At 37.3% G+C, this 17,627-nt stretch overlaps 1 protein-coding gene across 1 annotated transcript in view; it reads left to right on the top strand.

The window, feature by feature from the left end:
- Nucleotides 1-17,627, top strand: part of Gucy1a2 (guanylate cyclase 1 soluble subunit alpha 2) — a 346,389-nt gene that overhangs the window by 300,037 nt on the left and 28,725 nt on the right. Inside the window, exon 7 of the mRNA XM_038323659.1 lies at nucleotides 10,352-10,506. Within this exon, the coding sequence (XP_038179587.1) occupies nucleotides 10,352-10,506 (155 nt within the window). The remainder of the gene's footprint in view (nucleotides 1-10,351; nucleotides 10,507-17,627) is intronic.

Genomic DNA, 17,627 nt, shown 5'->3' on the forward strand with positions numbered 1-17,627 from the left:
TGCTCCTTGGACTGGAAAGGGAGGGAGGGGGAAGGGGAATGAGGGAGGGGATAGGATATAAGAGGAGGGGAAGAGGTGAAATTTGTAAAATTATATAATTTAATAATAATAAAAAAGAATATCAAAAACTTCAAACAAGATCACAAAATCTCTTTCCCAGTTTCAAGTGCTTGTTTAAAATTTTACATAACATGATTTTATAAGACTGTAGAGGGATAAAAGTGCTTGTGCACACTGATAAGCACTGGAGAAGATGAAAACTTAAACTCACAACTGATTTCTCCAAAGAGAGAAGATTTTTGATCATTCTTCTGGAATTCTAGGAGATGATGTGGTTTGCAACCTGCTAATCCTTTTCTACATGCTGTGCCAGACTTTACCCATATCACCTACCATACTATCCCAGACCTTTCCTGCCTAAAACTTTGAGCACTGATTCTAAGCCATAAAACTTTCTTCATGAGAGATGTCATCTAAACTTTGCAAGAGCCTAAGTGACTTTTATGTTATCTTAGCTCCAGGCATTAATGTTTACCTTAGACATTCTCCCTAGACCCTTATCTTGAGCATTGTATCTAAGTCAACAAGAACCCATCTAAAAACCCATATGTACTTTGTAAAGAGCTGCAACATAAACATGTCTTAAGTTTTGTTGTACTCATGTGACTGAATTAATTGTTATCGGAAAACATTTTTCCAGTCTGCCTGTATGTTTGAGGTGCCTTGGAATACAAGTTATCCCTGTTTCAGTGCTGAGGAGTTTCATCCAGAGGGATAGGAACAGTTCCTGCTCCCGCACTGAGGAGATCCACCCAGAGAGTCAGTCACAGCAGACTGGACCAAGACACCAAGACTCTCCTGGCCCCATTTGAAGGAAGAGATGGGCAGGCACCAATGCAAGAATTCCTCCAACAACCTGAAAGGCAACATGATATCACCAGAAACCAGGGATCACGAAACAAGAAGAATTGAACACCCTACTCCAGAAGAAATAGAAGAAATCAACTATAAACCGAACATTATGAAAATATTAGAGGACCTTAAACAGGAGGTAAAAATCTGCCATAAAGAAATAGAGTTGCCAAACAAAGATTGAGGAAATGGATAAATCTCTCAAAGATACCCAAGAAAAACAAGAAAAAGCAATCAAACAGGTTAGGGAAACAGTTCAAGACTTGAAAAATGAAAAGGAGGTAATAAAGAAAACACAAACTGAGGTAAGTATGGTTATGGATAATCTGGGTAAATGAACAGGAACTTCAGAAACAAGTATTACCAACAGAATACAAGAGATAGAAGAAAGAATCCCAGACACTGAAGATACTGCAGAGGAAATAAACTCACAGATTAAAGAACAAATCAAATCCAACAAATTCTTAACACAAAACATCCAGGAAATCTGGGACACCATGAAAAGATCAAACCTAAGAATAATTGGGGTAGAAGAAGGAGAAGAATTACAATTCAAAGGCCCAGAAAAAATATTCAACAAAATTATAGAAGAAAACTTTCCCAACCTAAAGAAGGATATTCCTATGAAGGTACAAGAAGCATACAGAACACCAAATAGACTGGATCAAAAAAAAGCAGCCCCTCACCATATAATAATTAAAACACAAAACATACAGAATAAAGAACAATAGTAAGAGCTGCAAGGGAAAAAGGTCAAGTAACATATAAAGGGAAACCTATCAGAATTACACCTGACTTCTCAATAGAAACCATGAAAGCCAGAAGGTCTTCGATAGATGTACTGCAGACACTAAGAGACCATGGATGCAAGCCCAAACTACTATATCCAGCAAAAATTGCATTCACCATCGATGGAGTAAACAAAATATTCCAGGGCAAAAACAGATTTAAACAATATGTTGCCACAAACCCAGCCTTACAGAAAATACTAGAAGGAACATCACAAACCAAGGAAGCAAACAACACCCATAATAACACAAACATCTGACAACCCTCCACCAGTACATCTCTAAAAAGGGAAACACACAAACTCTACCACCAGAAAAAATAACCAGAGTTAACAACTACTGGTCTTTAATATTAGTTAATATCAATGGGCTCAATTCACCTATAAAATGGCACAGGCTAAGAGAATGGATACGAAATCAGGACCCAACATTCTGCTGTTTATAAGAAACACACCTCAAACCTAAAAACAGACACTACCTCAGAGTAAAGGGTTTGGAAAAGGTTTTCCAATCAAATGGAACAAAGAAACAAGCAGGTGTGGCAATACTAATATCTAACAAAATTGATTTCAAACTAAAATTAATCAGAAGAGATGAAGATGAACACTTTATATTCATAACAGGAACAATTCATCAGGAGGAAGTCTCTATCCTGAATATCTATGCCCCTAATATAAAAGCACCCACTTATGTAAAAGAAACATTACTAGAACTCAAAACATACATCAAACCCGACACTCTAATAGTAGGAGATTTCAACACTCCACTCTCATCAATGGATAGGTCAACCAGACAGAAACTCAGCAGAGAAATAAGAGAACTATCAGATGTAATAAACCAAATACACCTAACAGACATCTATAGAACATTCCACCCAAACAGAAAAGAATATACCTCTTCTCAGGATGGCATGGAACCTTGTCAAAAATTGATTACATAATTGATAACAAAGCAAACATCCATAGATACGAAGAAATTGTAGTAACCACCTGTGTACTATTGGATCACCATGGAATAAAGCTAGAATTCAACAACAATTCCAACCCCAGAAAGCCTACAAACTCATGGAAACTGAACAGTCAACTACTGAACGACCCCTGGGTCAAGGAAGAAATAAAGAAAGAAATTAAAGTTCTGCTTCAATTCGATAAAAGCAAAAACACATCATACCCAAACCTATGGGACACTATGAAAGCAGTGCTAAGAGGAAAGGTCATAGCACTAAGTGTCCACATAAAGAATATGGATAAAGCACAAATTAGAGACTTAACAGCACAGCAGAAAGCTCTAGAAAAAAAGAAGCAGATTCACCCAGGAGGAATAGAAGACTGGAAATAATCAAACTGAGTGCTGAAATCAACAAAATACAAACACAGAAAACAATCCAAAGAATCAATGAAACAAAAAGCTGGTTCCTGGAGAAAATCAAGAAGATTGACAAACTCCTAGCCAAACTAATCAAATGGCAGAGAGACAACACGCAAATTAACAAGATCAGAAATGAAAAGGGGGACATAACCATAGAGACAGAGGAAATTCAGAGATTCATTAGATCTTACTACAAAAGCCTGTATGCCACAAAATTGGAAAATGTGAAAGAAATGGACATTTTTAGATAAGTACAATATACCAAAATTAAGTCAAGATCAGGTGAACAGTTTAAATAGACCTGTAAGCTGCAAGGAATTAGAAGCTGTCATCATAAACCTCCCTACCAAAAAAAGCCCTGGACCAGATGGTTTAAATGCAGAATTCTACCAGAACTTCCAAGAAAAACCTAATAACTATACTCCTTAATGTGTTTCACAAAATAAAAACCAATGAGTCGCTGCCAAACTCCTCTTATGGAGCTACAATCACCTTGATACCAAAACCACACAAAGACTATACCAAGAAAGAGAATTAAAGACCAATCTCACTGATGAACATTGATGCAAAAATTCTCAATAAAATACTGGCAAACCAAATCCAAGAACACATCCAAATAATCATACATTATGATCAAGTAGGCTTCATTTCAGAAAGGCAGGGCTGGTTCAACATACGGAAATCTATCAATGTAATCATATAAATAAATTGAAGGAAAAAACCTTATGATCAGTTCATTAGATGCTGAAAAAGCATTTGACAAAATTCAACACCCCTTTATGATAAAGGTCTTGGAGAGATTAGGGATACAAGGTTCATTCCTATATATAAAAAAAGCAATATACAGCAAGCCGACAGCTAACATTAAATTAAATTAAATGGAGAGAAACTCAAAGCTACCCCACTAAAATCAGGAAGAAGACAAGGCTGTCCACTCTCTCCATACCTCTTCAAAATAGTACTTGAAGTTTTAGCAATAGCAAAAAGACAGCATAAGGAGATCAAGGGGATTCGAATTGGAAAGGAAGAAGTCAAACTTTTGTTATTTGTAGATGACATGATAGTATACATAAGCGATCCCAAAAACTCTACCAAAGAACTCCTACAGCTGATAAACACCTTTAGCAATGTGACAGGATACAAGACCAACTCCAAATAATCAGTTGCCCTCCTATACACAAAGCATAACGAAGCAGAGGGGGAAATCAGAGAAACATTACCTTTCACTATAGCCACAAATAGTATAAAGTATCTTGGGGTAACTCTAATCAAGGAAGTGAAGGATTTATTTGACAAGAACTTTAAGTCTTCAAAAAAAGAAATTGAAGAGGATGCCAGAAAATGGAAGAATCTCCCTTGCTCTTGGATTGGGAGGATCAATATAGTAAAAATGGCAATTCTACCAAAAGCAATCTATAGATTCAATGCAATTCCCATCAAAATCCCAACAAAATTCTTCACAGACCTTGAGAGAACAGTAATCAACTTTATATGCAAAAAAACCCAGGATAGTCAAAACAATCATATACAATAAAAGTACTTCCGGACGCATTACTAACTCTGACTTCAAACTCTATTACAGAGCCACAGTAATGAAAATAGCTTAGTTTTGGCACAAAAACAGAGATGTTAACCAATGGAATTGAATCGAAGACCCAGCTATTAACCCACAAACCTATGAACACCTGATTTTTGACAAAGGAGCTAAAAGTATACAATGGAAGAAAGAAAGCATCTTTAACAAATGGTGCTGGCATAACTGGACGTCAACCTGTAGAAGAATAAAAGTATATCGATTTCTATCACCATGCACAAAACTCAAGTCCAAATGGATTAAAGACCTCACTATTAATTGACCACACTGAATCTGATAGAAGAGAAAGTGGGAAGTAGTCTACAACACATGGGCACAGGAGACCACTTCCTATGTAGAACCCCAGTAGCACAGACAATAATAGCAACAATGAATAAATGGGACCTCCTGAAACTGAGAAGCTTCTGTAAAGCAAAGGACACTGTCATTAAGACAAATAGGCAACCTAGTGACTGGGAGAAAATCTTCACCAACCCCACATCAGACAAAGGTCTGATCTCCAACATATATAAAGAACTCAAGAAACTAGACTTTAAATTGCTAATTAACCCAATTAAAAAAAAATAACGGGGCATTGAACTGAACAGAGAATTCTCAACAGAAGAAGTTCAAATGGCCAAAAGGCACTTAAGGTCATGCTCAACCTCCTTAGTGATTAGGGAAGTGCAAATCAAAATAACTCTAAGATACCATCTTACACCTCTCAGAATGGCTAAAATCAAAAACACTAAGGATACCCTATGCTGGAGAGGATGTGAAATAAGGGGAACACTCATCCATTGTTGGTGGGAATGCAAATTTTTACAACCACTTTGAAAATCAGTATGGCGGTTTCTCAGGAATTTGAGAGTCAACCTACCTCAGGACCCAGCAATTCCACTCTTGGGAATATACCCAAGATATGTCCAATCATACTACAAAAGCATTTGTTCAACAATATTCATAGCAGCACTATTTGTAATAGCCAGAACCTGGAAACAACCTAGGTGCCCCTCAATAGAAGAATGGATAAAGAAGGTGTGGCACATATACACTTTAGAATTCTACTCAGCGGTAAAAAACAATGACATCTTGAATTTTGCATGCAAATGGAGGTAAACCAAACCCAAAAAGAGGAATATGGTATGTACTCACTCATAAGCGGATTCTAGCCATAAATAAAGGACATAGAGCCTATAGTTCATGATCCTAGAGAAGCTAAATAAGAAGGTGAACCCAAAGAAAAACATATTGTTATCATCCTGCATATTGGAAATGGATAAAATTGCTGGGCAGGGGTTGGGAGTATGGGGGTGGGGGTGAGGTGGGGATAAGGGGAGATGCAGGGAGAGAAGGGAGAAGGAAAGGATAGGGAGAGTTTGAGGGAATGGGATGGTTGGGATGTAGGAGGGGTGGTTGGGGGAGCAGGGAAGTATATATATATATATATATATATATATATATATATTAATAATGGGAGCCATTTTAGGGTTGGCAAGTGTCTGGACTCTAGACAGTTCCCAGGTGTCCAAGAAGTTGTCCCCAGCTTGTTTATTGGGCAGCAGAGGAAAGGGTGCCTGAACTGGGCTTGTCCTATAGTCACACTGATGATTATCTTGCATATTACCAAAGAACCTTCATCTGGTGATGGATGGAAACAGAGACAGAGACCCACATCTGGATGGAAACAGAGACAGAGAGCCACATCGGAGCACCGGACTGAGCTCCCAAGGTCCTGATGAGGTGCAGAAGGAGGGAGAACATGAGCAAGAAAGTCAGGACAGTGAGGTCTGAATTCACCCACTGAGACGGTGGGACAGATCTAACAGGAGATCACCAAGACCAGTTGGAATGGGACTGATGGAACATGTGATCAAACCAGACTCTTTGAATGTGGCTGACGGTGAAGGCTGACTGAGAAGGCAAGGACAATGGCGATGGGCTTTGATTCTATGGCATGGACGGGCTCTGAGTTTTGTCAGTTCAGATGCTCACCTTCATGGACCTGGGGGAGTTGGGAGGATCTTGGACTTCCCATAGTGTAGAGAACCCTGACTGCTTTTTGGCCTGGAGAGGGAGGGAGTGGGGGTATGGGTGGAGGGGAAGGGAGGGAAGTGGGAGGAGGGGAGGAGATGGAAATTTTTAATAAAAATGAAATTAAAATAAATAAAAACCTTTGAAAATTTGATAAAAAACATTTTTTTTTCAAAATTGTGTTGTGATTAAATATGGAATACACACACACACACACACACACACACATACACACACACTCACACATATTGTTGATGTCAGACTCTAGAAGTAGTTCTGGCCCTATACCAAAATCTGGTTGGACTTAGTTTCATTCTTGTCTTTTGGGTCATTTCCCTGCTGACTCTAAACACTACATATTAAATTATATGGTACCAAAACAGTGATGAGAATAATTATTTGGTAATTCCCTTTCTATAAAGTGAAGCTGTCTATGAGATGTGTGTATGATGCTCAGAGTAAATGTACAAAGATATTTTGCCCAATGTGCTATTTGTTTCGGCACAAGCACATTGAGTGTGTGACATGTGACACCATCAAGGCTGAAGGCTGAACTCATCATAAGAGGAAAATCATGATATAGTCATGAAGTATCTTTCTTTCTTCTCCCTTGCACATGAAGAAAGCAAGCAGAAGCCATAGAGCCTACACATATTCTGCTGACAAATCTGGAAGTTTTTAAATTAGAACTTAAAACATTACATTACTATTTCTTATTGGTAATATATTATTAATCAGGGAACAAAATGAAAGTGTGAAAAGAAATTTCATTCACCTTATTTTTTTGGCAAAAGGAATATTTTATAATAAAACTAACACTGGTAAAGTTTTAGTTAAGAATGAAAGTTCTCTCTTTTCCCATAATGAGAATGGTAGCTTAAATCCTCTTTCTTTTAAAATAATGATTTTTATTAGCTTAAAATATAATTTTTCTGCTTTATTTGGTAGTGGTATGATGATTAAATCTATGGACTACTATATACTATTTATATAGTATGTATGTCCAAACCTTTCCTTTGCATAACTTTGACTCTTCCTAAATGTTTCCCCCCTCCTTGCTGAATATGGCTGAGCACTATTCTCAGGCTACCAAGGTGAATTCTAAGGAATTTTCTCAAAGGGCACTTCTGTCTTCTATAGACTAACAAAACCTCTTGTTTTTGTGCCCTTTTCTCTTTAATGCTTTGTATATTAGCATTTTTCCTAATTTCAATTAGAATTTTGTAACTTTTTAAAAAGGGGATTTTAATATCCAGCCCAGACTAGCCTCCAGTGTCTCCATTGTGATTACCAAGGGCATGAGAATGCACTGCCAGACTTGTGTTTTGTTTATTATTATATCTTTCTCTTTCAATTAAAACTATAGAACAACAAATAAACTCTTCTCTTGGTTCTTTTCACAACCCGATAACTCAGCATAGTTTGTGTTTTAGGCTGGACTACCAATATTTCTTATAAAACAGTTAATAGGCATGAAATTTCCCAGTGGTCTGATTGCATTGGGTATCTTCTGTGGGGATGTGGTAAAGACACGAGTCAGAAAAAACACAAACAGTAAGAGAAGGGCACTGGCTCACTTGTGAGGTGATATTAAACTGACTGGTTTATTTTCTGTTTTTTTCTGAGTTTACATTGAAAAGTGGTAGAATTTTTGACTATATTATGAGGCAAATGAGACTGAATCTGAATTGTTGTTGTTGTTATTTAACTTAATATGGTAAGTGTTACAGATTTTATGTGAAATCTCAACCAGAACTCTCATTTCAACTTTCATACTCTTTAGAGTGTACTGAACCCAGAACCAGATGATCTAGTGTCTAGAGCTGTCCCCAACAAAAATTTATCCTTTTCTTCATGCTATTCTGGAGTTTTATCAATTTTAAGCAAAGAGACTAGGCTAATGAACTTATGCTGCTCTTTTAAATGTAAGATTCTTATTTTTTAAACATAAGATTCTTTATTTTGGAAGATGTCTATTTATTTTGAAAACAGATAAACATGCCATCATCAGACTTTGATAAACAATGAAGTGAATGTTGTTTCAGGTTTTTTTTTCTGCTTTATAAATAATGCCATTCAAAATTTCCACCTCCTTCTCTCCTATTTCCTTTCCACTCCCCAACTCACCCTTCCCTCTACCCCTCTAGTCCTAAGAGAGGGCAGGGTATGGGAAGTCATAGGCCCTCCACACTGAATCCAGGCCTAGGAAGGTATGAATCAAAACAGACTAGGATCCCAAAAAGCCAGTACATGCAGTAGAATCAAATCCCAGTACTATTATCATTGGCTTCTCAGTCAGCCCCCATTGTCAGCCACATTCAGAGAGTCCAGTTTGATCACATGCTCGTTCAGGCCCAGTCCAGCTGGTCTTGGTGAGCTCCCAATAGATCAGTCACACTGTCTCAGTGGGTGGATGGAACTCCTCACGGTACTGCCTTCCTTACTCATCTTCGCCCTCTTTCTGCTCTTCAGCTGGACCTTGGGAGCTCAGCCCAGTGCTCCAATGTGGGTCTCTGTCTCTATCTCCATCCATTCTATGGTGATATTCAAGATATTCATCAGTTTGGCTATGGGAAAAGGCCAGTTCAGGCACCCCCTCTTCTACTGACCAGGACCAAGCAGGGACATCCCCTTAAACACCTGGGAACCGCTCTAGAGCCAAGTCTCTTGCCAACCCTAGAATCACTCCCATAATTAAGATATCTTCTTCCCTGCTCTCATATTCGCACTTCCTCCATCTCAACCATCCCACTCCCCAAAGCTCTCCCCAATCCTCCCCTTCTCCCTTCTCCCTTCTCTCTCACCCTACCCCCACCCGCATGCTCCCAACTTTTTTTTTTTTTTTTTTTTTTTTTTTTTTTTTTTTTTTTTTTTGGTTTTTTGAGACAGGGTTTCTCTGTGGCTTTGGAGCCTGTCCTGGAACTAGCTCTTGTAGACCAGGCTGGTCTCGAACTCACAGAGATCCGCCTGCCTCTGCCTCCTGAGTGCTGGGATTAAAGGCGTGTGCCACCACCGCCTGGCTATGCTCCCAACTTTTTTTTTTTTTTTCTCATGGTTTATTTTTTTTATATTTAAAAATTTCCATCTCCTTCCCTCCTCCTCCCCCCTCCCTCCCCTCCTTCTCCCCCTTCTCTCCCCTCCTTCTCCCCCTTCCCTCCCCTCCCCTCCACCCATACCTCCCCTCCCTCCCTCTCAAGGCCAAGGAGCCATCAGGGTTCCCCACTCTATGCTAAGACCAAGGTCCTCCCAACTCCCCCCAGGTCCAGGAGGGCAAGACTGGGCCAAGGGAAGATGCTCCCAACTTTTGACAGCGATTTCGTCTGCTTCCAATTTCCAGGAGGACCTATATATGTCTTTCTTTGGGTTCACTTCAAACTGTTTCGTTGAAACAGTTTCATGCCAGGACTGGAGAGATGACTCAACACTTAAGAGCACCATTCCTGCAAAGGACAGTTTCTATTCCCAGAATGCATATGGTGGCTCACAACTGCCTTTAACTGCAGTTCCAGAGGCTCTCACATTCTCTTCTGGCTTCCTAGAGGACTAGACATGCATATGGTCCACTTACATATATGCAGGCAAAACAACCATGTACTTAAAATACAATTTAATAAAAAGACTATTGCATGGAAAATAGCAACAACTATTTAGTCTCCAATTCTTTTTCTATTTCCAGATGCGGATAGGCATTCATTCAGGCTCTGTGCTAGCTGGTGTAGTTGGCGTGAGAATGCCACGATATTGTCTTTTTGGAAATAATGTTACTCTGGCAAGCAAATTTGAATCGGGAAGTCATCCTCGGCGCATCAATGTCAGCCCAACTACTTATCAGTAAGTGTTCTCTAAGTTCTCTCTCTTGTCTTTTGCATTGATTTGATATGATAGTCTTTCTTCTGTAAGTCCTTGTCCCTTTTCTTGATTCTGTCACTTTTCAAGAAATTATGACTAGTTCTGCCCAGTTTAAAATAAAGCAATTGTAACACAAACCTTTGTTCAGACCCAGATAAAGTAAATCAAGTGAGAAATAAGTAGGTTTGTCATTTTCTACAGTCTTGGTCCTTCTGTGGTATAGCTGCTTAAAACAGAATTGCAAATGTTAAGGGTCTGCAGTATGCATTGCATTGTAAGTTCTAATTTTTCAAAAGCTTCTCATTGTTTCTAAAAGAAATAAAAGAAAATATAGTTCACTGTTTTCAATACTAAATTAGGAAAATAAGAACCCTAGAATTAAATACATATAATAAAACCTGAACTCTATTTATCTTTAGGTCCTTTTTGGACAGTGCTACACACGTTTTTCTCCTAAACCCATCCTTATTTTGTGCTTGGTAGATGTCACATAGTAGAAATTAAATTCCACGCAGTCAGAGGCAGTTTTGGGTTTGACTCATCATTATCTACCAGAATTTTGAAAAAAAATGTTAAACACATACTAAGCACTCTACCAATATTCACTGAATGGACCAATGTTTGATAGGATAGGTTACGACAGAATAAGTAATAAAGACCAGTCTGAAAATCTCCCATCCACCCTGACTGAGACTTTGGTTTTATTCTAGGCATTATCACACAAATTTTTAATCAAAATTTATTACTTATGGCTTAGAAACTCTATGAAAAACTTTTTGTTATTGTTGCTTTTGGTTTCGGTAAATGGAGATTTTTCTCTGTCTCGCCTGGTCTCACTGGACCTGTTTCTGTTTGCCCTGCTGTCCCTACAACAGTTTATTATACAACAATTAAAAGGCTTAATATTAATTTTAATTGTTTGGCCAATGTCTTAGGCATATTACTGACTAGCCCTCACAATTAAATTAATCTATTTTCTAATCTGTGTATCACAACATGGCCATGGCTTATCTGTGATGCCCTGGCATGTTACTCCTTCTATGGCTACAAGATGTCTCCCTGACTTTGCCTTCTTTCTCTCTGTAACTTTGAATTTCCTGTCTGGCTCTATTCTCCCTGGCCATAGAATGAAACAGCTTTGTTTACTAACCAGTGACAAAGATACATAGTCCAGCATATAGAAGGACATCATACATCAAAAGAGTGACCACTGAGGTTTTCAGTTGATGTGATTATAAAAAAAACCTCAAAACATAAAGATAGGAAAATTGGTTATAATAGTAAATAAGACAGCAACATTCTGAGTCTTTTTATACCATATATTAAAATAGGAAATTGAAAGTCATTTAGACAAATGACACATACTTCTAGATCTTCAGAAATGAATGAGAAGTTATAAATATAAGTCAAAAGATATTTGGGATTGGAGACATTTAAGTACTTAATGAAGATGGAGAGCTTTGTATTAATTACTTAAAGACACACCTCTTACTAATTAAATGGTTTCAGGAGATGTAGCATATCATATTGAAGTCTCTGACCAGCCTCTTACCATTCTTCATTTGCTTTACCAAATTTGTGGTATTTGTTAAACCAATTTTCATTTAAATTTCTCTAATTTTTTCAGTCATAATTCTGGACATATGACATTACTTGACACAGCAAATTCAATGTTAGAAATGTATTTAGCAGAAATCAGTAATTTTTTACTATAAAAAATCTAGATCATAATGTAAGGGAAATTTACTGAAATTCAATTATGTTTTTATACTTATACTTGCAATTCTCTATCTTCTGGAAGACTTCATTTACAAGTGATAGTGGTGCATTAAAATTGAAATGTTCAGCGAGAGCTTGTCCACCATAGCACTGCAGGCTTGTGTCCATGTGACCCAGTGATGGAGGCTCTGCCGACCACAACCATCTGGTTGCTTTGATGCTAATTCTGAGTTTCATAATTCATTTCACATTCCATTTATCACAATCATTAATGTTGAGTAAGGTATAAAGTACTGAATTATTTCAGTAACTCTAATCATTGGAGGAGTTTGTTCTATTATCATCTCTCAAGACATGCCCTTCAAAATCATTTGGGTTCATAGATAGACACACTGTTTTGTTGCTTTTTCCTTAAATCATGCAATTCCAAGTAATACTATATAATTTTGTATTTCATGTATCCTCAGGATAAACATTCCTCTTGTTTTCTACCCTTTTTTCCTTCTTATTACAAATATTTGCAGATGGTCTACTATATCCTATATTCTAACCACTGTAACAGACACTGAGTTTCTAATGATGTGGAGCTACTAGGTGGTAGGTAAAGCAGAATAAATAATCAATCGCATTAGAGTAGTGTGGAGGTCAGGAAACCCTGGACTGGATAATGAATTCAAGAGGAAGAGTAGGCTAAATAAGGATGGAAATATAGATGTAGATGGAGCAGTGGGCTGTGTCCCGCCACCCAGCTAGCTTTACCCAAAATAATTACATGAAAACTGTATTCATTTAAACACTGCCTGGCCCATTTGTTTCAGCCTCTTATTATCTAATTTTCACATCTTGCTTTAACCCATATTTAGTAATCTGTGTAGCACCACGAGGTGGTTGCTTACCAGGAGAGATCTTAACCTGCATCTATCTCAGAGAGTAGAAGCAGGGTGACTGCCTATGGCGACTGCCTGAAGCGTCTGCCTCACTGCCTTCTACCCAGCATTCTGTTCTCTTTACTCCACCTACCTAATTTTCTGCCCTATTAAAGGGCCGAGGCAGTTTCTTTATTAACCAATGAAATTAACACATAGACACTCTTCCATCATTTCCCCTTTTTCTGTTTAAACAAAAAAGAAAGGCTTTAACTTTAACATAGTAAAATTACATATAAAAAAACAGTTATCAAGTAAGAATTACAGTTACAGTATTTAGATCTATTTTATCTTTTATCATAACTATGGAAAGCTATAACTATCTATTTTTCAATTCCATTAAAGACTCCAGAAGTATATAATACTACCAAAGTAAACAAGAAATATGCAACTTTCAAACTCTAGAAATGACAGAGACAACTCGCAGCCTGGACAGTCACCCAAAGTTCCTCTGTACAGTTGGGGCATCCATCTTTGGCCTTCAGGCCCATAGTGTCCTGCAGATATTTCCATGAAGAAGGAAATTCCAAAGACAGTTTAGTCACTTTCTGCTGTTTCCTGCAGAATGTCTCGCAGACTCTTTCATGAATGATGGAACCCTGAAAGACCATCTCATCTTTAGGCAAGTTTAGCAGTCCTCTCTCTGTGGGTTCTTTGTGTCCAGTTTATGCAACAGTCCAGGCAAGAGCAGTCTCTTGCCCAAATGGCTATCAAACTCCATAAGGAGCCTCTTTGATGCCCATCTTTCTTTTTTTTTGGGTGCTGCCAGGAGCAGACGTGTCTCATTGTCATGAAAACCCTAAGTTATTAAAACATTTAAAATGCCATATTCTGTAGCCTTTGAAAGATATGAAGAATGCCTAACTGAAATATATCTCTATATATCTAGAAAATCTAACTAATATAACTACAAGGTTTACTAATATCGATGATTATCCAGTAACAACCTATATTTCCTAATTACACATTATAGTTTTTAAAATGAACTATACAATCAAAACACCTTAATCAATATCAGAAATACATATACATATAACAAAATTGACCTTAAAATCTATACCAATGCAAATTATTCATATCTATATCATATCTCCCTTTCAATGTAAAAGAACATTTGTAAACAATATTTGGGAATATGGGCACAGTTATTTCTCTCCAAACTGCTTCCTGTTAAATGGGGGCGCTGTTAATCAGGTCTTTCATGGTGTAACCTGTCTGCTAGGTTCATCTCAGTCGGCAGTTGACTGGAGTAATTTTTTGAAGATATTCAAATCAACCTTTTAGGAGGGCATGGTCTATCATACCATATTGGGATATAAGCAATCCATAGGGTGTCATCCTCTGTGAAAACAAAAGAAGACCCTCTTTTCCAAAGCATCATGTTCTTAGATCCAAATTCTGAAGTCATACTGTTAAGATGTCTATTCTGGTCTAGCCTGGCAGCCCATATAATGAAATGTCTCTCTGTCTTTAGCTCCTTTACAGTCAAAAATTTTAAAGAAAACATAATAATACAAAAAATCCACACTCTCTGTGAATTTTTCATTTTTACGTGGCTTATTTTTCTTTATTTCTTTTGATCTATAACTATCTGTACTCTCTTTAAATACTTTACCCCCTTTTAAGGCATTAAGTTTATTATTATATTCTTTTTCTCTCTCTCAAGCCTACGTACATTCATCCAACATTGTGACTCATTTAAAGGTCTTTTATGTCTGAATCTGTCCTATTGTGAATCTGTAATTTTTTACTATCCAGGAGCAGTTCTTAAAATGTTAAATTATTTCTTAAAACTTAAGTCGCACCATGTAGAGGTAATACGGTACCGCCCGTGTCCTGCCCAGTCTAAACCTTAACTGTGCTGTTATTATGGTAATTACAATAGATCCTGTCTGAGATCAGCACAGTTTAGCATGGCAGAGCTAGAGCCACTCCTGCCTCAGTCATTTGGTGCCCCTGAGTGGCACACAGTTCCCGGTACACAGTAGTCCACATTGGGGCCGTATAGAGCAGTTTAATTCTGAGAATGAGCGTGCAGCACAGAAACTTTTTTATCCAAGTTACAGCCAAATCTGACGTGTAGCCTGGAAACATCTCTCTGTATGGCGAATCCACCATGCTCTCCTGCCTGACCAAGTCTAATTCCGCTGTCTGGCCAGGCAGGAAGAGCTGAGCCAAGGGCATAGTCTCAGCTACTTTCCTCCTGAGCAGGAACATAAACATCCAGTCCTATAAAAGCCATTGAAATGCTTTAAAGCCAGAGTTTGCATTGGCAGCACAGCACCAGGAAGCTGCTATTTCAGAAACAGGAAAGCTCTCTACGGCATGTCCTAGCAAACAGCAAAAAGCTGTGTTGAACTCTCTCTCTCCTTTATTTAAAGCCCTCTCAGGTTTTTAAGTGGATTTAGTCACCACATTGGAGTGCCAATCTGTAGATGGAGTGGCGGGACTGCATCCCGCCACCCGGCTAGCTTTACCCAAAATAATTATATGAAAACTGTATTCATTTAAACACTGCCTGGCCCATTTGTTTCAGCCTCTTATTATCTAATTTTCACATCTTTCTTTAACCCATATTTAGTAATCTGTGTAGCACCATGAGGTGGTTGCTTACCAGGAGAGATCTTAACCTGCATCCATTTCAGAGAGTAGAAGCATGGTGACTGCCTATGGTGACTGCCTGAAGCATCTGCCTCACTGCCTTCTACCCAGCATTCTGTTCTGTTTACTCTGCCTACTTAATTTTCTGCCCTATTAAAGGGCCGAGGCAGTTTCTTTATTAACCAATGAAATTAACACATAGACACTCCTCCATCAAATAAACTGCTCAGACAAGCAAGAGCAGGTGAGACTTTCTATTTTATCCTAAAATCAACAAAAACAATTAGGCAGAGGAGAGATGTAATCCACTTCGTGCCTTTAGATATCACTGAAGTTGTAAAAGTGGGGAGTAGGAAGATAAGCAACCCAATGATGGGAGCATAGGTGTCCTTACCCTAGTGTTACAAAAGGAATACTCAACAAATTACTGACACCTTTTACCTCAGTACTTACTGTTTGTGCCTTAGCACTTACTCCTGTTTTTTTTTACCCTAATGTCTGCAGTTCTGCTATCTGAAGCTTATTTCAAAATCCAATTTAACTTTCTACAGATAATTATTTTTCAAATAATAAAATTTTATTTGCATTCTCTAATATGCATAAGTGCTATTTTTACTATAGTATTTTTCTTTATAATTCTGTTTTTAACACTGCACAGGTAACTTAAAAACCCACAGACACACACTCTACTTCTCCTGAGTACTTTAAAATGAAATGCCAGGACTGACCTTAGTAATTTTCTCTGCAAAGAGGAAGACTGATCTCTCTTTAAAAAAAACAAAAAACAAAAAAACAACAGAAATCTGTGAAGTAAAACTAATTATAAATCTCATGAGGAATGAGATTTCTATTCTTGATCAAATAGAATATTCTATATTTCTCGATTACCTTGAAATCTTGAGAAGTTTTTATGTGATTTATTTTAGTAAAATATTATAACTATCAAACTATGAGATCAGGATTAACTTGATATGAGAATAAATTGAAATAACTTAATAGTTTACCCCAAATATATTTTATTTGAGATATTCAAATAATTGTTTGAAAGTAAACACTTTCATAACAATATAACAATTCTGAAGGAAGAGAAACTAAAAGATAGCTATATCCATGACCCTAGCACTGGCTTATTATCATGTTTGCTTCAATTACTTTTCAAATGAAAATGAATAAGATGTATTGATTTAATTTGAAAGCATTGCTACCTTTCATTGTGAAAAGCATTAATATGTTTGGTGTGATTCAAAATCCAGTTTTATATACTAGCTTTCTATGTACATATTCTTTGAGCAATAAAATTTTATTTTCTGTCTTTCAATATACATAAGTGGTATTTTACTGTAGCATTATCTCAATAAATTTGGCTTATTTTCAGCAAAATTTCCTGTTTTTATAATATATCCAAAGTGAAGCATATAATTCTAACTCATTATTCAGTTGAACATGATTTTTATATTATAGGAATGTGTTTCCCCTTAAAGGAGCAGCTTTGTTTTCTACTTTTTACTTCTTAGAGCTTGTGGTCCTAATGGTATTGCTTCTGTAACCTTTCAAAAAGTTAAACTGTAGCCAGGCGATGGTGGGGCACTTCTTTAATCCCAGTACTCCAGAGGCAGAGGCAAGCAGACCTTTGTGAGTTTGAGGCTAGCCTGGTCTACAGAGTGAGCTCCAGGATACCCTGACCCTGGGTTACACAAAGAAGCAGTTTCTTGAAAAAATAAAATAAAATAAAATAAACCAAATATTAAACTGCTTTATATTTCATATGATATGAGAATTTTATTTGCTAAAGTTACCTTTACTAAGAAGTATCAGATTTTTAATATTGAAATATGTGTAGAAAGGGATAAACTGTTA

The sequence above is a fragment of the Arvicola amphibius genome, chromosome 3, assembly GCF_903992535.2.
Source record: "Arvicola amphibius chromosome 3, mArvAmp1.2, whole genome shotgun sequence".
NCBI classification, from domain to species: Eukaryota; Metazoa; Chordata; class Mammalia; order Rodentia; family Cricetidae; genus Arvicola; species Arvicola amphibius.